Source organism: Candida dubliniensis, chromosome 2, assembly GCF_000026945.1.
Source record: "Candida dubliniensis CD36 chromosome 2, complete sequence".
Lineage (NCBI taxonomy): Eukaryota > Fungi > Ascomycota > Pichiomycetes > Serinales > Debaryomycetaceae > Candida > Candida dubliniensis.
The window spans coordinates 1,065,856-1,081,627 of record NC_012861.1 but is presented as its reverse complement, the minus strand read 5'-3'; the positions used below and the strand labels follow the sequence as shown (position 1 = coordinate 1,081,627).

The following is a 15,772-nucleotide window of genomic DNA, read 5'->3' as shown; positions in this document are numbered from 1 at the left end:
AACTAAGTAACTAAGTAACTAAATAATTAATTAATTAATTATTGAAATGAAAAAAAGAAAGAAATCATTTTCCACTTTTGGAATGGACGTTTTTCAATTCTCTTGAAATAATTGTATATAAACTTTGATTTATAATTTGTATTTTTCTATTCTTCTTAAAATTCTTTTTTTTTTTTTTTCTTTCCTTTCCTTTCCTTTCTTTATTCTATCAACTTAACATATTCTTCAACAATAAATTTGTTATAACTTGATTCTATACTTTTCATCATTCATCATGTACAAGACTCAATTGATTAAATCTTCAACTTATCAAACTACTAAATTTTTGACAATTAGACAATTATCATCAACTAATCAATTATTGAAATGGAATGAAATTCCATTAGCTCCACCAGATAAAATTTTGGGTATTTCTGAAGCTTATAATAATGATTCTAATCCACAAAAAATTAATTTAGGAGTTGGTGCTTATAGAGATAATTCTGGTAAACCAATTATTTTCCCATCAGTTAAAAAAGCTGAAGAAATTTTATTAAATAAAGAAACTGAAAAAGAATATACTGCTATTATTGGTTCAAAAAATTTCCAATCAATTGTGAAAAATTTTATTTTTAATAATTCTAATAAAGATATTAATGGTAAACAATTAATTGATGATAATAGAATTGTTACTGCTCAAACCATTTCTGGTACTGGATCACTTAGAGTTATTGCTGATTTTTTAAATCGATTTTATTCCAATAAAAAAATTTTGGTTCCAAAACCAACTTGGGCTAATCATGTTGCCGTTTTTAAAGATGCTGGATTAGAACCAGAATTTTATAATTATTATGAAACCAATAAAAATGATTTAGATTTTGATAATTTGAAAAAATCTTTAAATTCAGCTCCAAATAATTCAATTGTTTTATTACATGCTTGTTGTCATAATCCAACTGGTATGGATTTAAATTCTCAACAATGGGATGAAATTTTACAAATTATTCAAAATAAAAATTTTTTCCCATTAATTGATATGGCTTATCAAGGTTTTGCTAGTGGTAAACCATTTGAAGATATTGAATTAATTAGAAAATTAACTAAATTGGCTAATGAAAATAAAATCCCTTCATTTGCTTTGTGTCAATCATTTGCTAAAAATATGGGACTTTATGGAGAAAGAACTGGATCAATTTCTATTATTAATTCATCGAGTGAAGATTCTAAAGCAGTTGAATCTCAATTGAAAAAATTAATTAGACCAATTTATTCTTCTCCACCAATTCATGGATCTAAAATTGTTGAAATTATTTTTGATGAAAATTCTGGTTTATTACCTCAATGGTTAGATGAATTAGATAAAGTTGTTGGAAGATTAAATACTGTTCGTTCTAAATTATATGAAAAATTAGATAAATCTAATTATAATTGGGATCATTTATTAAAACAAAGAGGTATGTTTGTTTATACTGGATTATCACCAGAACAAGTTATTAAATTAAGAAATGATTATTCAGTTTATGCTACTGAAGATGGTAGATTTAGTATTTCTGGTATTAATGATAATAATGTCGATTATTTGGCTAATGCTATTAATGAAGTTGTCAAAAAATAATTTTTGAATGAAAATTTGATAATATATATATATATATATATCTATATATATTATATATATGTGAGTAATATAAAATAATATAAAACAATATAATATAAATTAATGAATTCAATTAATTATGATGATAAAATTTTTATCTGAAGAATAAACCAATAACATAATACAAAATACATATATATATATGTGTTTAGTTTTGGAAATTGCAAGTTGGTATGAATATGCTAAAAATTTAACAGACATCAAAACGGGTCCTATAGTGTAGTTGGTTATCACCCAAGGTTTTGATTGTTACAAAAAACTTCCTTGTAACTCCGGTTCGAATCCGGATAGGACCTTTCTTTTTTCACCTCCTCTCCACTCCTCTTCAGAGGATAACAATCTTCTAACTTTGCAATTTTTTTTTTATTATTTACATATACATTAATAAAGCAACCATGTTTTATGTGTATCATCCATAGTTAATTTTCTTAAGTAAAAAAAAAAAAAAGAAAAACCAGGTGCATCTGTATTCACATTTGGTTGCAAAGTTATCAATTCAAATCTTACACTATATATAAAGCCTTACTCCCCCCCTTTCCCTTTCCCTTTCCCTCTACATTTTTATATTTCTTTTTTTTTTTTATATTGGTCTTTCTTTTTAGAACAAAAAATCAATACTTTTTTTAAATCATGTAGATACATATCTTTCATTTATTAATGGATTATCTTTCTACATATCAAAACACAACCCAGTCACGTGCCAAAGAGGGAACTTCACATATCCTCTCCCTCATCTCACCAAAACAAAAACTACAAGAAAAAAAAAAAAAAAAAAAAAATTTCAAATTTGAAAAAATCATTCTTCATCTCATATCAATATTGGGAAAATGATTAGAACAATCAAACCAAAGAATGCTCGTTCCAAAAGAGCATTAGCTAAAAAGGAAGCTAAATTAGTTGAAAATACCAAATCAGCATTATTTGTACCAGGATCAACGGGGAATAAATTTTTACATGATGCTATGTGTGATTTAATGGCTTTTAAAAAACCTTTTGCTAAAAAATTTTCTAAAAAAAATCAAATTAGACCATTTGAAGATTCAAATCAATTAGAATTTTTTGCTGAAAAAAATGATTCATCATTAATGATTTTTTCATCAAATAATAGAAAAAGACCGAAAACTTTAACTTTTATAAGATTTTTCAATTTTAAAATTTATGATATGATTGAATTATCAATACAAGATAATCATAAATTATTAAAAGATTTTAAAAAATTAACTTTTACAATTGGATTAAAACCAATGTTTGTTTTCAATGGATCAATTTTTGATAATCATCCAATTTATCAACATATTAAATCATTATTTATTGATTTTTTCCATGGTGAAGAAACTGATTTACAAGATGTTGCTGGATTACAATATGTTATTGCTTTATCTGCTGGAGAAATACAAGATTTAAATAATGATAAAATTTTACCATTAGTTCATTTTAGAGTATATAAATTGAAATCATTTAAATCTGGTCAAAAATTACCTAGAATAGAATTAGATGAAATTGGTCCTCGTTTTGATTTTAAAATTGGTAGAAGAATTACTCCTACACCAGAAATTGAAAAAGAAGCTACTAAAAAACCAAAACAATTGGAAGCTAAAATTAAAAAGAATGTTACTACCGATTTCATGGGTGATAAAGTTGCTCAAATACATGTGGGTAAACAAGATTTGAGTAAATTACAAACAAGAAAAATGAAAGGATTGAAAGAAAAATACGATCAAGAAAGTGAAGAAGAAGAAGAAGAAGATGATGATGATGATGTGTATGTTTCTGATGAAGAATATTTTGGTGAAGATATAGAAGAACCAGAAACTAAGAGACAGAAAGTATAGGATTATAATATATGTATATTCATTAGTAGATTTTGTAGAAATGAAGAAAAGGTTTCATAATTTAGTGAAAGTTGATAGATTACTCTATATATAAGTTATTTAGTAGTACAACTTCTATAGTTAGGAGTATATGTGGCTTGGGAAGTAAAGTAATACAACATAACTGTGTTATTATTGTCTATTCGAATAATATATCCAGAAATGTTAAGGTTATCATCTCTTTGGCTTTGCAAGAGGGATCATCTCATAATACATATTAATTTATTGTCTAATACTGTATATAATTCCTACTAGTAATGTTTGAACGATGAACAAAGAGGGAAAAAAAAAAGGTCAAAAAAAAGGTCAAAAAAAAAAAAAAATAAAAACAAGAACAAGAACAAGCTTTCACACCATCAACAGTTATAAACAAACGATTTGTTTCATCTATATTTTCATAAAAAAAAATGTCAATATTCAAGCCACGTACAGTTGCTAAGCAATCAAGTAATTTACCTACAACAATTGTTCATGAACTTACAAAGAACCAACATTATTGTGTATCAAAGTTACCAGCATTACCTTCAGTATTCAAATCTCAAGCTGATTCATTCACCAATGCTTATTCTGATTCAGAATCAAATTATTCTTTAGTGATTAATGAAGAATCAATTTTTGTTTGGTGTTACAAGTCGACTGATGCAACTCCATTATCCATCGAATTCCCAATTGATAAATCTATATTTCAATTACCTATGGCTATTTTGACAAAACCATCAAGTGGTACTGGTCAAGATCCAGGTTTAGTTATATTAGATTCTATATCAGGATTAATAAAGTTTTATGAAAGTGTACAACATGCCCCCACATTAGGATTGATTAATGACAAATCTTTAGAGATAAATATTCTTTTGAAAAAAGATGAATACATAACTTTAGCAGAAAACGTTGAACCAGCAGGAATAATGATTGCCACTTCATTACAAAGATGTATTTTAATTTCCCTTAGGGATTTCAAAAGTAAACCACAATTAGGATATATGGAACTATTAAATAATGAAGGGTTTTTACAAAGATTTTTCAAATCAGAAACCAATGAAATTGTCGCGATCAGATCAGGGAAAATTACTAATCATGGAACAATTCAAGAAATAATTGTATTGGATTCATCTGGTAATTTTTATTTGTATAATTATAATTTGTTTTCAGCAACTGCTTCTCCTTATGTCGATAAGAAAAAATCATTTAGACAATCTATCCGAGTTGAATTTGATGCATACCCAGGATCAAATCAATTTGTTACATTTCTAGATATTTGGCCAGTTGATGATATTTATGTGGCTCTTTGTCAAATAGAAAAAAGCTTATATTTGGTAACTTTAAGAATCGATAAATCAGGTGCCTTACCATTCGGGTCTCACAAGTTGAAAACAGCCAATTTCCCAACTTCCAAACCTAAACTTTATTTACCTAAACCTGGAAAGACAGCATTTGTCATCATTGATAATTCAGTAATACTCACCGATTTGAATACTTCATATATTGAATCGAAAAATACTTTGACATATTATAAACCAAGGTGGGAAGATGTTGTTAGATTCAAATCTTCAGTTGAATTTGTTGGTAGTGGATTTGAAAATCAATCGACTAATTCTAATCCAGCAATAATTTTGATAAGTAAGAATTTTGGTGTTGTTAGAATTGAAAAATTCCCTGAATCTCAAACTGATAAAGTCATTGAACCTTTAGCTATTGTTAAATCTCATATCGAACAAGCAATTTTTTATTCTGATATTAATGAAATAGATTTTGATTTGTCACAAAGATTTGAAAAAGATGTTATTCAGAACGCTATAGAATCAATTGTTGAAGAAATCTTAAATTCAACTTCATCATATTTCCCCAAAACATTACCATCAATATCCGATTTAACAAATTTAAAAGTTAAATTATACAGAAAACTTATTGAATATGTAAAGAGAAATTTTGATATTCCAATAATCCCCCAAATTGTCGAGAATCTAGAAAAATCCGATGTTGCTCATCAAATGTGGACCATAATTGACACAAATCAAGAAATGAAAACAGTGTTGGAGACTCAAATTGGTGATATAAGAGAGTTTTTCACTCATAATGTTGTTGATATAAATCAAGTACTTACAAAATTTATTGAGAATTTAATGGAGAAAAGTTTACCAACGGTTCCATTGGTGGTAAATACATTATACAATGGAATATATTTAAATGAAGTTGAATATGTGAACCAAATTTCAAAATCATGGGTATTCACAACTAATTTGATTATCAGAACCGAAGAAATTTTCACTCGTAATTTTGTTGAATCTGAAGGTGACCCTAAAGTAGCTTATCATTTGGTACAAGTCTTGTATTATTTTGTGAATAGTGCAATTGCTTATATGAAATCAACCTCAGATAATGTTCATCTCCAGGATTATCAAATTTGGTATAACAACCGTAAACATTATTGGATTGGAGTATTATTAAAAGCTGGCCTTGAAAATGAAGCCACGGAAATTGTCGAAAAATATCATGATTTTGCTTCTTTAGCAAGAATTTTAGATATAGAGCAAGAAGAAACTAATTCAATTGACCAATCAATTTATACTAAATATTTTGAAGAATTTGGTTATAATTTCGCCAGTTGTGTTTATGATTATTATTTAGAAACGAACAAGATTCAGAAATTACTATTGTCTTTCACGAATTATAAACACTTTCTTTTGCAGTATTTTAAAGAGAACCCCAAGAAAACCGCCAACGTATCATGGATTAGATATTTATTGGATAGTGAGTTTACTGAAGCATCTGATTCTTTAATTGTGGCAGCTGAAGAAAATGACAGTTTAGATAATCAACAAATCAAGTATTCACTTGCCAAACTATCATCAGTTGCATCGGGGAATAGTGACAATTTAAAAGATATTAATCATGAATTGCTAATCATTAAATATCAAAAAATTATAAAACATCTGATTGCAGAAAATGGTAGACTCGAAGCCATTACAAAACCAACGTTTACAAAGAATTATGTCAACCAAGAAATAACTAAACAATATATTGAACCAATTGTTGACATTTATTTTGATAAATTTGTGAATGGGTTTGAATTAAATAACAGTGAAATTATCAACTTGTTGACTACTATCAAACCATTAGTTTCAAACAAATTGGGATTCTCGTATGCTTTCAGAATTGCTGAATCAATCTACAATGAAAGTATAGCTAACTACTATTCAAGTATGATATTAGTGCGTTTATTAGTTTTGGGTAATGAAAAGTTATATCAATCGAATGATAATGATGATGATAAAACCATTAAAAGAAAAGCTAAAAAGTCAGCTTTATATAAAACTTTAAAACAAAACCCAGGAGCTATTCCTAAACTTGATCAATTATTGACCAATCCGGAAATAAATAATGCTGAATATGAAGATAGTATCATCATCAAGGAATTCAATGAATCATTGTTAAATCAATTAACAAAACAACTTGGAAATACCAAATTCAAATCTTGGGTTGAAGCAGTGAAAGAACAAGCTAGAATTTAAGTCGTCATATACCCATTTTTAATACATATGTAGTAGTAGTAGTAGTAGTAGTAGTAGCAGTAGCAATATTATTCTTTATTATTGCATGGACTCTTCAATTTCTTCATTTTCTCTAACATCTTCATCTTCATCTTCTTCATCATCTTCTTCTTCTTCTTGATTTTCATCATTTGCTTGTCCAACACGAACTCTCACTAATGGTTCAGGGAAAGCCTCTTTGTTATTATCATTAGATTCTTTCATTAAAGCTAAAGATGCTAATGAAATAGATTGCACCACACTTTTCCAATTTGCTAAAATTAATGCTACACTTGCAGTTCCTCCATTCATTGTCTCTAATTTGTCACCTATAGACTCTAGTTGTAAAACCAAATCATCCGTCAATTCTTTAAATTCTCTAAATCGTTCCAAGTTTGCTCTTTTCTCAGTAATCTTTTGGTATATAGCAGTATTTGTCTTCAGCATTTAGGGGTTTTGTTGTGGTAATGATGAATGAAATGTTTAGTGAATGTTTTGATTTTTTGGCGTTGTTTATAATTTTTTTTTTTTTTTTTTTGGCTTTGGTTTTGTTTTGATTTGATTTTTTAAGTCCTCGAATTTTCCTCTTTGCTTTTTGTTTTTGTTTACCACCTAATTCATTTGGCCATTCCATCATTACCAGAGATATAATTCAAAACTAGTCAAATATGGCAAGGAAATCTGAAATTCCTGTTAGTGATAAGGGCACAAGACGACGTCTGTCGATAAATATAACACCTAATCTACCCACAAGTTCATCATCATCATCATCATCATCATCAAAGGAAATTAACTTGGGAGAAGATGAATTAATTCAAACATATGTTGATCAAAACAGAATATTGGCTAAAAGAAATGCAATCTACTCTACCAAAATAACAGAATTGGAAAATAGATTAAACCAATCTAATTTAGAGAATACTAGACTACGTAATACCCTTTTGTCTTTAGTGACTTCCATTGAGTCGAATGTGATGAACAATTTCAACAATGTTTTACAACTGATTCAACAATCAAGAATTACTAATGGATTACCAAGAAATGTACAACTAGATTGTTTAGTCCAGCTGATAAGACCAGAAACCTCAACACCTTTAAATTCAACTACTTCAACACCAGCTTTTGATATTGAGGAAAAAGTTGTCAAAGAAAGCAAAGCAAATAACTATGGAGTCCCTCAATATTTCAAGAAAAAATTACCAGAAGAAAAGAAAGAGTCATTAGAGAATTTTTCAACGATTTTAGAACAACTGGAATCGGATGATTTGGTGACAATCGCTAGTAATAGTACTACTACAACTACCACAAAGAATGAAGATAAAACTACTTGGGATCTACCTCCTGTAAGTAGTGAATCAAAATTACCTTTGGAATCGACATTCAATGAGAAAAGCTCAGTATTACAGGAAGACCTGGGCGACGTAAATACTAAATTGAAGGAGTATCCAAGTTCAAGCTCAAGCTCAAGCTCAAGCTCAAGCTCACAAATCAACAGTGATGAACCCATATCAACACTCAAACTGAAATCGAAGACAGCCAAAGAAAGCAAAGAAAAGGGCAAAAAATCTGCTAACAAACCAACTAAAAAATCCACTTCTTTAGTTAAAACTGAAGAGAAACCAGATCCTGAAACTGTAGGATCAGAACCACCGGCAAGTACACGTGCATCATCAGAAGAACTTCCTCCAAGAAGACCTTCACGGAACAGAAAAGAAGTGAACTACAAACCTTTGTCTATGCGTGCTAAAATGAGAAGGGAATCTATCAAAATGTTGGATGCAGTTGGTGATAATGTGTTAATAAACTATACTACAAATTCGAAGAAAAGAGCCAATGAATCACAACAAGAATCAAAGGATCAAGAAGAACCTCAAAATAAGCGCAAAGCATTATCTAATATAACCAATACAGCAAAAACCACCAACAAAAAGCGTCAATCATTAGATGGATTCGATCAAGCTGATTTATCCATATTTGATTTCCAGGAAGATAAAACATCACAAAGAAATCGCAGATATACAACTATTGGCTAATACAATATCCTAGGGCAATGACTGTATAGTCTTATAATTTTTTTCTTTTTTTTTTTTTGACTTAACTTCTATCTCTCTATATATACCTAGATATATCAATATATGTATCTCACACACTCATTTTCATTTTTATAGGTGGATATGGTTCGTATCCAATTATTTCGAAATCCTCAAATTTAAAGTCATCAATGGATTTAATTTCTGCTTTTCTTTCCTCTTTGATAACCAATTTAGGAAATTGTTTTGGAATTCTTTCAAATTGTTCCTTCAAGGCATCTATATGATCCAAATAGACATGTGCATCACCTAAAGTATGAATGAATTCGCCACAGTCCATATCCACCACATGTGCAATCATCTTAGTTAACAACGCGTAGGATGCAATATTAAATGGTACACCTAACCCCATATCACAAGATCTTTGATACAATAAACAAGATAATTTTGGTTTGGCGGTTTTAGCTTGTTTGGGATTATTTGAGTCTGGTTGAGATGTAGGGAAGTTCACATAAAATTGACAAAATACATGACATGGAGGTAATGCCATTTTAGCAAAATCTGGTGGATTCCAAGCAGACATGATAATTCTTCTATCATAAGGATTTGTTTTCAATTTTTTAATAACATCTTGTAACTGATCAAATCCTTGGCCACTATAATCAGAATCACAATCTTTATATTCTGCACCAAAATGTCTCCATTGGAAACCATAAACTGGTCCCAAATCCCCTTCACGACGATGAGTCAATCCTAATTTGTCTAAAAACTCACGAGATCCATTGCCTTCCCAGATTTTCACTCCCTTTTCGCTTAATATTTTAGCATCAGTAGACCCAGCAACAAACCATAATAATTCATGAATAATCCCTTTTGAAAAAACCTTTTTAGTGGTTAATAAAGGAAAGGTATCATTTGATAAATCAAATCTTAACTGTGGTGGAGCAAAGAGTGATTTTGTACCTGTACCAGTTCTATCAGGACGATGTTCACCTTCATCAATAATTTTTTTACATAAATCAAGATATGCTTGTTCTGCAATGTTAGGAGAAACAGTCATCTGTATTAATTTGGTTTCGTTGTTCACTATGGAAGAAAACTAGTGATATGTATTTTCATTCATGTTTTTCATTATTTTTTTTGTTTATTTGATTTACGCGCATTAGTATTGAAAAAGAGAACGAGAAAAGAAGTGAGACGCGACACAAACTTTACATTTGGTAGCAACACTCACTATGTTTTTCCCCCACAATTTTACAGTTTTGACATTGATTGATTAATAGCTTTAAATTTATTAAAGAATATAAAATAAACTAAAGAATATCAAAAAGTATTTATAAAATAGATAGCTCAATAGCTCATCTAATAACCGAAAAAAATAGTAGCTAAGACTTCAACTCAATTGAGGCCCTTCCAGTCATTGTTTATTTGGAATCACCAAAAATAGCGTCAGAAGCTTTTTGGACAAATGACTTGTCGTTTTCAGAAGTAGCTTTACCAGCAGCACTGTCAAGGGAGTCAGTAACCTTATCCTTGAATTGTTCAGGAGTGGATTTTTGAGAATCTGGAGTCAATTTAGATTCGATTTTATCACCAATATCTTTTCTACCTAAGTCGGACATGTTTAATTGTTGTTTTGTTGTTTTGTTTTTATAATGATGAGAAAAAAAAAGAATGCAAATCAAAATCTAAACTGTGGAACTTCACCTCTATTTATACCCAAAATCAATCTTCATCAATTGAAGGCGGACATTGTTATTACTCACCATAAATGATCATAGCAACTTAGCAACAACGCCACTAAATTTTCTTGAAGTACAGTTATGGATTTATGCTCTTTCCAAACGTCATCAAGTCTCGAAATGCTGAGATTGCTAAACTTGGAAACAAACCATTAATTAATTAACATAACGTAGCAATCTACTAAAATTCAAGTGCCACACACACAAACACACACCATAGTCAATTTCTTGATATTGCTTGGGAATTATATGCAGAACAGCAAGTACTTTTTTTAACTTGTTGTTGTTGTTGAGGCTATAATAATAATTAATTTATTGATTGATTAAAATTTAATACCATTTCGATTTTGTGTAATTGAGCAATCAAAAGCAGTACTATCAATAAAGTGTTAACATGTTCGAGAGCAACTTAGTTTATGCAGATCCCGAGGATTTCGAGCAGGGTCACAATTGTTCAGGCTCAACAGCGTGTCCGTTAGTTGTAACCTATGAAGAAAAAATTTGGGGAAATGGTTAATATTTGTCAGTCCAAATTTTGTTTTACATCAAGTTTTCGAGTAATTACCGGTCTGCTGAGTATGAAACAAGATAGGCTTATGTTTATTCTAACGTACATACATACAATGTACATATCAATGACGTAATAGAGCTCCTTAATAGTTTACTAGTCTAACAAAAATTAATAACAATATTATTATAATAAGCGATAACAGCTATAAAGCACCTGTAATAATGAATTCTGATTGATGTTTGTGAACACGTACAATGACGTCTAGACTTGCAACCAAGCAAAGTACTTGAACCATTTTGGTTCAACAAGCACACACTTGGACTCAGCAATTAACAATGGTGACTCTGATTTATTCAATGGCAAAGTTTCCAAGTAACCTTCAATGACAACTTTTCTACCCTTGGCCTCCTTTACCTTTGCATGTAGCACTACAGTACTTTGTGGTGGTGCTTGGTTTTTGAAATCAATCAGTAAACTGGCAGTAACGCCTTTCTTCGATGGCAATAATGGGAATCCTGCAGAACACAATCCTTCATCCAAAATTGTGGACACGATTCCATTGTGGATTTGTCCATCTTGGCTAATAAGCTTATCCCCCAAATGATAAAAACTGGTCAACTCCCCCTTCTTTTCATCAAGAAATACTATCGGGTCTATTTCCATCAAATCAGGTCCAAACAAAAGTCCAGTGTTTACGTAATTTTTATGATGCTGATCTGGGAAAGCATGACTTGAATTGTAATGTTTAAGATTAGGGTCATTGACCAATTGCTTGTATCTCTCAGATGACCGAATTTGCTCTAGAACTGAATCATTGATGACCAACAACTTTTTATCACCAAACTGACCTTTTCTCCAATCTTTGGGAAATGCTGCTATTCCTACTCCAAATGCAAGCAAGGGTGTTGTTTTTCTGACTAATGATCTGAACATTTCTAAAGTGTGGAGATAACCCCTTGAAGTTATTATCTGATATTAATTTTTGTTCGTGTCTAAAGTACCACCAATACTTTTTGAAAGTCGCATTTTGACGGTTGACACGACCAAAATGTTTACGATGCTCATCTGAAATATTTTTCTATTTTTTTTTTTTTTTTTTTTTTAAACCCAAGTCTTACCAAGGTCAATTATTAGGAAAGTAAACTATCACCAATGGGTAACAAAGTTAAGGGAGTGAAGCGTTCTGCGGACAAATACAACAATAAAGCTTCCAAGAAGGCAAAGTTAGCTGAAGAACTTCCCTCACCTTCTTCTGAGAGCGAGCATTCAGAGGATCAAATCCAAGAAAGTGACGCAGAATCCAGTTCTGAGGACGATTTGGATATCAGTGAGGATGAAGATGAATTAGATGACTTGGATGATGAAGATGTGAAGGGAGATAAAGATGAAGAGGACGAGGGAGAGGGAGAGGACGATAATGATGAGGAAGAGGAAGAGGACCAAGAAAATGGAGATAATGACCACATTGATCCAAACAAAAAAACATCGAAAGAACAACATTCAGAACAGAAAAAGATATTAAGTGAACGTAAATTACAGAGGAAAGCAGGTATTCAAGTACAGAAAATCAAAAGCTTATGGGAAAAGTTGAGAGTCACCAAACCAGCTCCAACCAAAGCACAACGTGATAGATTATGTGACGAAGTCTGGGAATTGTCTCATGATGTAATCAGCGATCTTGTTATGAAACATGATGCTTCTCGTGTGGTTCAAACTTTAGTGAAGTATTCAAATAAAGAAAGAAGAGACATTATAGTGAATTCGTTGAAGGGTTCTTTTTACCAGTTGGCAACTTCTGCATATGGGAAGTATTTGTTGATTAAGCTTTTGCATTATGGATCGAAAGAATCTAGAGCTATCATTGTTGATGAATTACATGGTAAATTGCGTAAATTAATGAGACACAAAGAAGGTGCCTATGTTGTTGAAGATTTGTATGTGCTCTACTCCACTTCTGAACAAAGACAACAAATGATTAGAGAGTTTTGGGGATCGCAATATGCTGTTTTCAGAGACTCTGGTAAGGGGAAAACTGTTTTAGATATTACTAGAGAGCTGGCTGAAAAGAAGCAATTGATTATGAGTAATTTATATGGTACCATTAAGGCTTCAGTTGAGAAAGGTTCTACCGGATTTCAAATTTTACACGCAGCCATGAAGGAGTATGTTACTGTATTAAAAGATGACATTGACGCTAACGATTCTGCTATTCGTGACTTTATTGATTTGCTTGGTGAGCAATTCGCAGAGTTGGTCCATACCCAAGAAGGTTCTGATGTCGCTTGTAATTTAATTGCCCTTGCTAACGCTAAGGAGCGTAAAGTAATCATCAGAGGTTTGAAAACCCACAGCAATGAATTGATCAAAAATGAATATGGTAATATTGTGTTAATCACCTTGTTCATGACTGTTGATGATACTGTTTTAATTTTTAAATCATTTGGTACAGAAATATTTACTTCGGAATTAGTTCCTGAGTTAATTCAAGATAAATTTTCAAGAAGACCCATATTGTACTTGTTGAAAGGTTTAGATGGCAAGTATTTTGCTCCTAACGTAAAGAATGCATTATTGGGATATGAAGAATTGGCTTACAAAAAAACTTCTAAAAAGGACAAAGAGCAAAGAAAATCGGAACTTTTGGAAAGATCAATAGTACCAATTTACAAGGCATTATTGGATGAAGAGTCTATAGTCAAATTATTACAAGTAAACATTGCTGCTCAAGTAATAACTGAATTAATCCTCACATCAACCAAAGTCGAGGAAGTTAATAAAAATTTGAGACCTCAGTTGGTCGATATGATTTTTCAAAAAACAATTTGTGGCGATGTGCTCGAAGATTACCATTTACTCAATAAAGCCCCATTTGTTTCAAGATTGGTGAAATCTTTAATTCAAGGAAACGAATTCAAATTCGACAATGAGTCTAAGAAGTTAGTGAAAACTGGTCAAGCTGCATCTCCTGGTATCGGTAGCGAGTTTGCAGAGAGGGTGGCTGATGAAATCAACGTCGAAGATTGGGTTTCTGGGCAACCAGCCTTTGTTCTTGTATCTGCTATAGAAGTCTTGCAATTGGAAAAATCCCCTAAAGCTGAAAAATTGAAAAAAGCTATAAAGAAATTATCTTTGTCTGACGACGACAAAGGAGCAAAACTTTTAAAAAATATTGTTTAGAACTTGTATATTAAATGCTTACATCATTTCATCGGCATCGAATTCCTCTTCTTCACTATATTCATCCTCACTGAACTCATCGGCACTCTGGTTGTCAAAAATAGTCGATCTCTCACTCAAGTGCCTTTGAATCCGGTTTTGGCCAAGTTCAGGCTCATAAGAATGTACCTCTTTTTCACTTGTTATACTACCCTCTTCGTCCAGCTCCTCTTCCAGCTCTTCACTTGCATCGTTTTCAATACTCAATACAATAGCATCTTCGTCAACTGCACCATCAGCCAATCCAAATTCCTCAAACCATTCCAATCTTTTACCACAACGAAGACAGGGCATATCCTCGCCATTTACTTTGATTATGTTAAACCGGGTTGAAATACACACATAGCAATAGATATGCCCACAATTAGTGATGTAAGGATTTGTTACAGGCCCCGCCGATGGAAAAGTTCTACCACCTGTTTGTGATGCCTGATTGTTATTGTCGTGACAAATGGCACATTCTGAAACTGGTAAATTTGTGTATGAAGTCAAAGTTGGAACATTCCCCGATTGAACGTCCAATGAAGTTTTTGATCTTCCCAATAGCTTTCTTGTCATTCTTCCTAGTTTCCGTAATTGTAACAACGGCAAAATGAAAACAAGAAATTCTGTCATAACATTCCAAACCAATTGTCTATTTTGAAACTCATAATTCACATTGCTTCCATTGAATTTTAACAAGTCTGATGATATTGGAGTCTCTATTATTCCCAATACTCTATTAACCAACGATGAATACCTCCCGTTTACTAAAAAGAAGGTGAAGTTGACCAAATTAGCAATCTTTAAAGAATTCTCCAATCCAGAAAGAATTGATGTTTTATTGATCAACAAGTAGTTTTTCAATTTATCCAAAGTTGAAGCAGAATTATGTGTAGATGATTCATCCAAAGAAAAAAGATATGATTCTAATTTTTTGTACAAGTAACCACCAATAATAACTGCTCCTAATAAAGTCTTTCGAGAGTTCCCGATGATTTTCCCTGATTTTGAATCTGTCAACTTCAAATTTTGCAAAGAAGAACCGTACGAGGAGCCTGATTTCCAGATAGTGAGTCTAAAAATTAATAAATTGAGTAGCAATGAATATAGCTCCAGGTGCTGACTAAATGAGTATCTGCTTGTATTGTGTAGTTGAAAAATCGACGAAAGTTGATCTTTCAACAACGAAAATAATTCGGAATCTAATATACCCGCATCGAGCTGTGAAACTCTGGGAGAAGGGTAAGATATTGGGATCAT

The 15,772-nt window shown here is 31.2% G+C and overlaps 10 protein-coding genes and 1 non-coding gene across 11 annotated transcripts, besides 1 other annotated feature; 6 read left to right on the top strand and 5 right to left on the bottom strand. All coding sequences in view use genetic code 12, as the record gives it.

Annotated features, from left to right (window-relative positions):
* Nucleotides 1-274: 274 nt before the first annotated feature.
* Nucleotides 275-1,594, top strand: CD36_19740 (aspartate aminotransferase, cytoplasmic, putative; the record flags this gene model as incomplete). Its single annotated transcript, XM_002418408.1, has 1 exon — nucleotides 275-1,594. One exon carries the CDS (start codon nucleotides 275-277, stop codon nucleotides 1,592-1,594), a length of 1,320 nt encoding a protein of 439 aa, XP_002418453.1.
* Nucleotides 1,595-1,841: 247 nt separating this feature from the next.
* Nucleotides 1,842-1,929, top strand: tRNA-Gln (TTG). Its single transcript has one exon. It is a non-coding gene; the product is annotated as a tRNA-Gln (tRNA).
* A 173-nt stretch (nucleotides 1,930-2,102) lies between these two features.
* Nucleotides 2,103-2,350: a mobile genetic element (partial).
* A 110-nt stretch (nucleotides 2,351-2,460) lies between these two features.
* Nucleotides 2,461-3,465, top strand: CD36_19730 (ribosome biogenesis protein, putative; the record flags this gene model as incomplete). Its single annotated transcript, XM_002418407.1, has 1 exon — nucleotides 2,461-3,465. One exon carries the CDS (start codon nucleotides 2,461-2,463, stop codon nucleotides 3,463-3,465), a length of 1,005 nt encoding a protein of 334 aa, XP_002418452.1.
* Nucleotides 3,466-3,911: 446 nt separating this feature from the next.
* On the top strand, nucleotides 3,912-7,013 carry CD36_19720 (nuclear pore protein, putative; the record flags this gene model as incomplete). Its single annotated transcript, XM_002418406.1, has 1 exon — nucleotides 3,912-7,013. The coding sequence occupies one exon, from the start codon at nucleotides 3,912-3,914 to the stop codon at nucleotides 7,011-7,013; it is 3,102 nt and encodes a 1,033-aa protein (XP_002418451.1).
* A 78-nt stretch (nucleotides 7,014-7,091) lies between these two features.
* Nucleotides 7,092-7,478, bottom strand: CD36_19710 (DASH complex subunit DAD2 homologue, putative; the record flags this gene model as incomplete). Its single annotated transcript, XM_002418405.1, has 1 exon — nucleotides 7,092-7,478. The coding sequence occupies one exon, from the start codon at nucleotides 7,476-7,478 to the stop codon at nucleotides 7,092-7,094; it is 387 nt and encodes a 128-aa protein (XP_002418450.1).
* A 221-nt stretch (nucleotides 7,479-7,699) lies between these two features.
* CD36_19700 (conserved hypothetical protein) lies at nucleotides 7,700-9,064 on the top strand (the record flags this gene model as incomplete). Its single annotated transcript, XM_002418404.1, has 1 exon — nucleotides 7,700-9,064. The coding sequence occupies one exon, from the start codon at nucleotides 7,700-7,702 to the stop codon at nucleotides 9,062-9,064; it is 1,365 nt and encodes a 454-aa protein (XP_002418449.1).
* Nucleotides 9,065-9,173: 109 nt separating this feature from the next.
* CD36_19690 (thymidylate synthase, putative) lies at nucleotides 9,174-10,121 on the bottom strand (the record flags this gene model as incomplete). The annotated part of the gene is made up of 1 exon (XM_002418403.1): nucleotides 9,174-10,121. The coding sequence occupies one exon, from the start codon at nucleotides 10,119-10,121 to the stop codon at nucleotides 9,174-9,176; it is 948 nt and encodes a 315-aa protein (XP_002418448.1).
* A 364-nt stretch (nucleotides 10,122-10,485) lies between these two features.
* Nucleotides 10,486-10,683, bottom strand: WHS11 (white colony protein, putative; the record flags this gene model as incomplete). Its single annotated transcript, XM_002418402.1, has 1 exon — nucleotides 10,486-10,683. One exon carries the CDS (start codon nucleotides 10,681-10,683, stop codon nucleotides 10,486-10,488), a length of 198 nt encoding a protein of 65 aa, XP_002418447.1.
* An 892-nt stretch (nucleotides 10,684-11,575) lies between these two features.
* CD36_19670 (conserved hypothetical protein) lies at nucleotides 11,576-12,247 on the bottom strand (the record flags this gene model as incomplete). The annotated part of the gene is made up of 1 exon (XM_002418401.1): nucleotides 11,576-12,247. One exon carries the CDS (start codon nucleotides 12,245-12,247, stop codon nucleotides 11,576-11,578), a length of 672 nt encoding a protein of 223 aa, XP_002418446.1.
* A 219-nt stretch (nucleotides 12,248-12,466) lies between these two features.
* On the top strand, nucleotides 12,467-14,491 carry CD36_19660 (pumilio-family RNA binding domain-containing protein; the record flags this gene model as incomplete). Its single annotated transcript, XM_002418400.1, has 1 exon — nucleotides 12,467-14,491. One exon carries the CDS (start codon nucleotides 12,467-12,469, stop codon nucleotides 14,489-14,491), a length of 2,025 nt encoding a protein of 674 aa, XP_002418445.1.
* Nucleotides 14,492-14,509: 18 nt separating this feature from the next.
* On the bottom strand, nucleotides 14,510-15,772 carry CD36_19650 (peroxin, putative; the record flags this gene model as incomplete). The annotated part of the gene is made up of 1 exon (XM_002418399.1): nucleotides 14,510-15,772. The coding sequence occupies one exon, from the start codon at nucleotides 15,770-15,772 to the stop codon at nucleotides 14,510-14,512; it is 1,263 nt and encodes a 420-aa protein (XP_002418444.1).